General features: G+C 32.2%; 1 protein-coding gene across 1 annotated transcript; it reads right to left on the reverse strand.

Moving 5' to 3' along the window:
• Positions 1-310: 310 nt before the first annotated feature.
• Positions 311-3,779, reverse strand: LOC110734104 (peroxidase 4-like). Its single transcript, XM_021914162.1, has 3 exons — positions 3,520-3,779; positions 2,354-2,548; positions 311-1,418 (listed from the first exon to the last, which is right to left on the reverse strand). Exons 1-3 carry the CDS (start codon positions 3,697-3,699, stop codon positions 861-863), a joined length of 933 nt encoding a protein of 310 aa, XP_021769854.1. The 5' UTR covers positions 3,700-3,779; the 3' UTR covers positions 311-860.
• Between the last annotated feature and the right edge of the window lie 4,607 nt (positions 3,780-8,386).

Here is an 8,386-nt window from a genome sequence, read left to right on the forward strand (position 1 = left end):
AACATGAATGAAGAACATTATTGAAAAATGATGAATTTTTTATTTTCTAAATTTTAATTTTAATCTAATTTTTCGAAAATGATCTTAAAAAGATAAAAATTAAATTTAAAAAACTATAATTACGTATTGTTAAAAAAAATTACATGTATAATACATTTAGGCTTTTAAATAAATAAAAATAATTGACCATTTATAATCTGACACATCATCATCTTATGATGTAAAAAATCCCAATATTATACGACTCCATTCGCATGCAAGTTTATTTTATAATACGGAGTAAGAAATGGAGTACATAATTACACTGTCCTTTTCAATTTTCACATCCATAAATCACTCGGATATAATTCCAACTTCCACGTAACAACACTAACAACAATTAATACAAATCATATATTTATATAGGAAATTTTGTGAAAAACTGCCTATTATAATCTAGAATTTACGAGAAACTACCTATTAAAAAGAATGTTGTAATTGACTACCTAATTTTTTTAAAATGTTGTAATTTACTACCTTTATGCCGGATTATGAATGAGTTTGACCAAAATTCTCCGGCATTGACTTGGTCACGTGACACTTGGTGAAAGAAAAGGGTCATTAAGTGTCACGTGATGGTCAAGTGACCAAGTCAACATCGGAGAACTTTGGTCAAACTCATTCATAATCCGGCGTAAGGTAGTAAATTACAACATTTTTCGAAAATTAGGTAGTCAATTACAACATTTTTTTAATAGGTAGTTTCTCGCAAATTCTGAACTATAATAGGTAGTTTTTCACAAAATTTCCATTTATATATAGTACGTACAAGTGTAATTAAAACCAGAAGTATGAAATAAACTGATGATATTAACAATAATCTAATTGATAACGCGACAGTTCTTTCTAATCTCTCCTTTAGTACCAGTAAGAAGCTTAATGTTCCCCATCTTGATCATCGCTGCAACAAAATCTTGAAAGAAAACAGCTTGATTAGTACTATACTTCTTCACCAAGGAATCTTGAGAACCACCATTGTAAAGCTCTTGATCCGAATGTAATAGACCGCGTTTTTGAACAAGGTTTTGAAAATAATCGTTGTCGAATTTGTTTGGTGTTTGACGATCAAGAGGGGCTAAGTTGAAGTCTCCATTCCCAGCTTGTTTAGGGCAGTTGGCTTGGCGAGTGGCTGCAAAGGTGGGATCTATGTCGGTGTCGTTGTAAATGTGGGGTCGGAAGTTGATGCAACGAGCGAGGCCGATGGTGTGGCCGCCGGAGAGGGCGGTCATTTCGTTGATGTTTAAGTTTTGTCTTGCAAAGAGGGAAGTGAGGTTAGCAAGGCTTGAACGTGGGGGTGGAAGGTTTTGGTTTGCCAAGCTTAGGCTTGCTGTTCTTGCATCTCTTCTACCTAGTGGTACTTTCCATGTGGGCCCTCCTAACTACAAATGTGAGAACATATAGTTAGGTACATCAAGTGGTAGGATCTTAAAATAATAAATTTTGATAAGAACAAATTGAGGTGTTTAAATTGAATAACTAGTTTTGGTGGGATAAATAGACAATGTACGTCTTGAGTTATTGTATTCAACTTCATTTTTCATTTTCAATTGTCATTAATATGGTTCTGAAATAATACAATGCAATGTACTTCAACTTAGATAAGCAAATGGGATTATTATCAAACTTGTGGTTGCAATGGGTTCATATTGTATACCAACCATGCATGTTTATAAGGGATGACATAAACGTTAACACTTAGATGAATTAAAGATGATGGAATGAGCGACGTGACAAGATTAATGCAATTTGAAACGCTTTTTAATACGGATTATTTCCTTTGTTTCTTTATAATTGCAACACTTTCCTATAATGAAAATATTATAATAGTTGCAACACACATAAATGGAAGATTTTTATGGTGAAAATTGTACTATTATCTTTATTTAAAGCTCATGGCCACTTGATTATACCTCTAACAACCTCTTAACCCCTTTTTAAGTGTATTATATCATGTGAGATCTATTTGTCTTAAATACCATATCAATAAAGTGTATGTTGCAACTATAAAGAAACGGAGAAAAAATATATATTATTATATACCAGACTGTATATATTATTATAGATTATAGATTTATTCACATTTTTGTTACAGATGCTAGCTAAAACATTGCATGTATTTTTCAATTTTCCTATGCTTGGAAAATAGGGAGGAAGTAAGCAATATGGCTTATTTTGTAATGTTTTTCTTTTTGTTCTTAAACAATGAATGAAGCTCAAGTGATAGGGAGTAGTAATACAAACTAATTAATCTTTAGATTTATGTGCACAATGAAATCTATAATCCAAAGTATTTTTATGAGTTTTATGTGCTTACCAATCTAACTCCGTCTCGTGATGCAAGAGCTAGAATGTCTGCACACGATACAGTTTGGGGGCAAGCAGCTTCAAGATTACACTTGATTGCATCAATCACTTCAAAACCCCTTATTGAGTTGTTTGCATTTGCTTTAGCAGTTTTCTCCCCTGTAAATGTTGGTGTATCATCTAGGAGTACAGATGCATCACAACCCTAATGTTACCGGAAATGAATGAAAAAAACATGAATGAGTTAGTCTAATAGATGAACAATATAGTGTATATATTGATTCCAGTCTATTTTAATTGATCCTTTAGCGTAAATATAAAACGGCCATATATACTTTCTTTGTTCACAATTACTACTCAGCGTACATTTCTTTTATAATTTCTAATAACTAAATTAATCACATGATTTATTTGGATGAACCTTTATATTCATTATGAGATAAAATTAGGTCAAAGACTTTTATGTATGTACTTCTATTAATCTATTATTATTTAGGGGTGTGACAAAAAAGATGTGATTTTTCCTAAAAAGTATGGATCATATTTAATTAACCATTGTGCCAATATTAAAAATAAATTAGATCATTTATTAATATATATATATATATATATATATAAAAAAAAAAAATATATATATATATAATATATATATATATATATATATATGCTTCTATCAAAGTTGTATATTATCCATTGGTTAGGGTTGTCTCTCATGATATTAATGAATGCGATCAAACCTCACTATGCAACCGGTCTCTAACCCTAGGTAAAGCATTTTTTTTTCCTTGACAATAGATCATGTAACGTTAGTATTATATACGAAGTATATATATTTTTTAATTCTTCATTTTCTCACTCAGTTTTTTTTTATGTAGATAACATCCATCATTTTCTCTAAACCTTCTATATAATTGTCTAGGGACCCATAATTGTCCAAACTAATCATCATCCTCCCAACCATTTTCTTTCTAGAAAAATGCAACAATATTACAATCAATAATGACATTACAAGGAAATAACGAAATTCTCCCATCTTTGCATAATAATTTTTCATACGTCGTAGTATATTGTTTAATAATGTACATAGAACATGGTATTGCAATAAAAAAAATAAAAAAAATAAATAAAAAAAAAAACTTAAATAAATAATAAGATTATAGATTCGAAAATACTTACGTTGACAAAGCAATCATGGAAGAACAAGCGAAGAATAGATGCACCCATACGTGGTTCCTTACTAACGGCTTGCTTCATAGTATTGTACACAATTTGTTCAACATTAGGGCAACTAGAGGCACCCATAAAAAGTGATGTTAGAGAAAAGATTACCAAAAAACATATCAATTTGGAAGCCATAATTAACTTGCTTCTAGCTTGCTAATTATGGCAAAGCGAAAGTAGAGTTGATGAATATATTATATGCTTTGAGTTTCATATATATATATACACACTAGACTTACTAGTAACCAATATTGGAGTATAAAATGGAAGACACCGCATGTAAGGGAGTAATTAGGATTAGTTGCAAATTAAATGGGGGTAGACATTTCAAATCTAGCCCCAGAACACGTACACCCTGCCAGTCCATTTCAGAATATCATTTCTATAATTATTACTCTTTCATTCCCTTCTTCAAACTTAAACAAAAATATTCACTTCATACTCTTGGGTACGATGTATGTATAGTAAATGATTGAGTAATAATCACTCTTGCTCATAGATCGTATGTATTTTCTTCAAGCCAATCTTACCCAAAGGAATCGATAGAGTAATAAAATCAATCATGGAGATTGGGGATTTAACCATCAGATTATGTTTTTGGCTGAGTTGTTCCTTTTATATGGAATCAAGAATCTGATCCTAGGTATAAGGAGCCCTGTGTTCATTGCATCAACATTTCAAGTCCAAATGATCTTATGTGACGGAGCATGATAGAGTATAAAATCACCAATCATGAGATCTCTAATCATCAGCTTATTACATACCCAAAGATAAAAAAAAAAAAAAAAAAAAAAAAAAAAAAAAAAAAAAAAAAACCCAAAAATTGATTGAAAATCCCTTTAGGAACCCAATTAACCCAGCCTAAGCCTTTTAGGACAAACCAACTTAGTTGGACCTTAGGATTAGTTAGCCTAATTAAAGACTCAGGGTCTGTTCATTTCAACTTAATTTCAATTCAGTTCAGTTAAGTTCAGATCCAATCAATTCGGTTCGGTTCAGTTTATTTTAGTTCAGCTCCTAATTTCCTTCTCTCATAAAATATTCATTTCAACTCTATTCAGTTTTGTTCAGTTCAATTCAGTTCAGCTCACTTGAGTAAATGTGAACATAACATGCTCTTAAATTGCCTAAGCAAAACCCTTGCTAATAGAGTAATTAAATTAATCCATATTATAAAGTCATTGCACACCCATCTGGATTTGCAATCTTACGTCCTTAGAGGTGTCAAAAATCAAAAACTTATGCGACAAACCTGATCCGATCTGACACGAAAAAGTGCTTTGGAGCCTGCAACTTGTGAGTAGTTTGATTTGCAATAGGTTGCAATGCGTTTCATTTGTTTTAATATTACTCCCTCTGTATTATTATAAATTTTGACGGTTCTAGTCATATCACCAAATCAAAAGTAATTCTTAAGTCCTCTACCTAAAATAGATAGGGAAGTAGGGTCGAATCCACGTGAAAGCAATGTATTTCTACTCCTAAAGAATTGATATGGTCTAAATTATCATGTAACAAATATAATTTTATGAGAATTAAACTAAGGGAAATAAATAAACTAACGTGAATAAGAATAATAGGAATAACAATAAATCAAAGCCTAGGGTATAGGTTCACCAATAATACTCAGGGGTATGTAAAGCATAAAAATCAATGCATCAATTAATAAGATCATAAAAGACTTTGCTACGTATTACAATCACAGAGTAAATCTAGCGGTATTAAATCGCATCTCTCAAATCTTGACTTAACCATTTATAAATTAATCTGCCTATTGAAACTAAGCCTAAACATCAATTCTCATTTGCCGAATCTCAAATCAATATTGCATAACTTAAACAGTGAAACCATGCCTAATCTAATTGAATAGCATTAAATCAATCAATAGGAAATTAACTAAAGCATTAACAATCATCAATAATAAATCACCCCCTAACCGTAGAAATAAACTACTCACACATATTGAAATCTAACCTAAGAAAACAATTAAACAAGACATAACTAATCAAAGTATTTAAATTACGAGAAATAAAAAGAAGAAAATCGTTACCAAAATAAATGGAATTAATAAATTGCATAAACCAAAGAGTGTTGAGAGAACAAAATACTAATGTAAGCTTAAAACTAAAATTTGGAATTTTTAACTAATGGAAGATGTAATAGTTTCGCTTGACAAAAGCGTATTTATATTAAAGCTAAGAAATCTAAACTAAGACTATGATTAGTCATCTCTAAACGCCCTCAAAAACACGCGCCCGGTAGGAAGCATGACTGGTCGACCAGGCCGATAAGCCTCATGGTGCTCCTTCAATCTCTTTCGCCCGGTAGGACACGCCTTCAGAAGAGATGTTGCTGCTCTTTCTCTTCCTCGCGCGGTCGGGCGCGCCTCAAGGCGAGAACACTTGTCGATCGGGCAAGTCCATCAGGTAACATTGGATTCCTCGTTTGGGATCCTTTACTCGGCCCAATCCAAATATTTTCTTCTATGAAGCAAGTCCAATGCCTCAGCTTCTTCTTCTTCGCAAGCCCTTAATTACAGTTCTTAATTACTCTGACACGATCTTGGGCTATGCAATATGGTCATATCAATGCGATCCAAATTCAATGCTCATAGTGGCTCAACTAACTCCGGGGAAATACTCCAAATCTGCAATTTCCTACAAAGCAATACCAAAATCTACGAAAACACTAGAAAATGCATATTGGTAATAAAAATAGATCCGTAGAGCCAAAAATACTCCTAAATATGACCAAGGGACGAGATAAATCACTATATAAAATGGACATATATCCCAAGCCAGATCTTTGCTTGACTGGCACACATATCAATGCACAATTTTGACCATTAATATTTAATTTGTAATTACTACCTCTATTAAATATTAGTTGCAACTATATATCTCAAATATTACCCCAAATTTGCAACTAATACTTAACGGATGTAGTATATTTTCATTAGATTGTATAAAAGGTTAGGGCCTGTTCTCATTGACTGAACTCAGCTGAACTGAACTGAACTGAACTGAACTGAATATTTTATAAGAGAAGGAAATTAGGAGCTGAGCTGAACTGAGCTGAAATGAACTGAACTGAACTGAATTGAGCTAAACTGAACTGAGCTGAACTGAACTGAATTGAACTGAATTTCAACGTAAGAGAAAAGGCCCTTAATACAATGAAAATATACTTAAATACACTAATCCAAAAATATTTTACATGGCCATATATGTTTAGTATACATATAATGGTAAAAAATTATCGTCAAAATAAACATATAAATAGTGAAAAAGTCAAAGTATTACGATTATGACAAAATAAAGGGAAAACCTTTGTCAAATAAAAAAAAAGAACATTTATAAACAAATAATATATATATTGATTAATAAAAAGAGTGGGGGACATAAGTAATTCACAAAATTTTATATGTGGCACCGTATGGCCTACCATCATGTGGTTACTTCATTAGTGTTATAGGGATTATTCGATCATTGTTACAGAGGTTACTTCGTCGGTGTTAGTTATAAGGGTTACTTAATAACGTTATAAGGGTTACTCAGTCGTATGTGTTAGTTGATCAATGTTATAAGGACATGTTCACATTTACTGAACTGAGCTGAACTGAACTGATTGGAGCTGAACTGAACTTAACTGTACTAAGCTGAAATGAATATTTTTATGAGAGAGGGAATTATGAGCTGAATTTAACAGATTGGAGCTGAACTGAACTGAACTGATTGGAGCAGAGCTGAACTGAACTGAACTGAAATTAAATAAATGTGAACAGGGCCTAAGAGTTACTTTGTTCATTTACAAGCGATCATGTGGTGTGATGAACGCACTCAAAACACGCTATAATTAATTATATCGTATATGATAAATTATCTTGTCAATATAGATGAATTATATATTTATATTTCCAATTTCAATAAACACACTCCCACAAGTTTTAATTATGTTATATCCTTTTTTGTTTTTTTTTTCCATGGCACCAATGCCTACAATTAATCATAATATCTAAAAATATTTATCATAAAAAGTCATATAGAAATTAAAAATGATCTCACATAGTATTTTTATATACACGCATTGCTAGTAATACAAACTTTTATATGTAGTTGGTCACATCGTGTGGCCAATAATTATGGGGTTGGGGTTACTTTGTTAGTGTTATAGGGGTTACTCACTCGGTGTGGAGTTACTAAGTCGGTTAGGGATTACTTGGTTGATCAGTGGTTACTCGGTCGAGGGTTACTCACTCGGTCCGGAGTTACTCGGTCAAGGGTAATTTGGTCAGTTAGGAGTTATTCGGTCAATCAAGTGTTACGCCCCAGTCGATTAGGGGTTACTTGGTGTGTGTCAGCTGGCCCACGGTGTCGCCAGTCGCTATTAAATAATTCTAATCTTGATTAAATCTTACCTATTGGCAATAGTCAACAAATGGAACTAATCATAATGTTATGAATAACAACCCACAAGAACAATTGTTGTAAGCCTGCTGGAACTTGTGTCACAATGGTTTAAGTACTTTGCAATACGAGTATATTTTTGAGTAAAGGTTAAAGGTTAAAATCTTGACCCTGTGTACTTTTTGGTTTAAGAATCGCTAATACTTTAAAGTACAAGTATCTTATTGATAAATTATAGGATTACAACTTATGTAGCTCTTAAATGAACCCTTTCTCCAAGGGGCTCTTAAGCTTGTGTAAGTGATAACCAAGTCATATGAGGTAAAGGCTACACATACAATTGTTGTATGTGGTCCCTACATACAACTCTAATTTGTCATGTTTTGATTGGCTAGAACAATGGACCCAAGTTCTAT

Source organism: Chenopodium quinoa, unplaced genomic scaffold, assembly GCF_001683475.1.
Source record: "Chenopodium quinoa cultivar QQ74 unplaced genomic scaffold, ASM168347v1, whole genome shotgun sequence".
NCBI classification, from domain to species: domain Eukaryota; kingdom Viridiplantae; phylum Streptophyta; class Magnoliopsida; order Caryophyllales; family Amaranthaceae; genus Chenopodium; species Chenopodium quinoa.

Excerpts from the sequence above, each read along its gene's own strand:
- LOC110734104 (XM_021914162.1), bottom strand. The coding sequence starts at position 3,699 with ATGGCTTCCAAATTGATATGTTTTTTGGTAATCTTTTCTCTAACATCA. Across the intron at positions 2,549-3,519 it reads TCCATGATTGCTTTGTCAAC|GGTTGTGATGCATCTGTACT; the intron begins GTAAGTATTTTC and ends CGGTAACATTAG. Across the intron at positions 1,419-2,353 it reads CACGAGACGGAGTTAGATTG|TTAGGAGGGCCCACATGGAA; the intron begins GTAAGCACATAA and ends TCACATTTGTAG.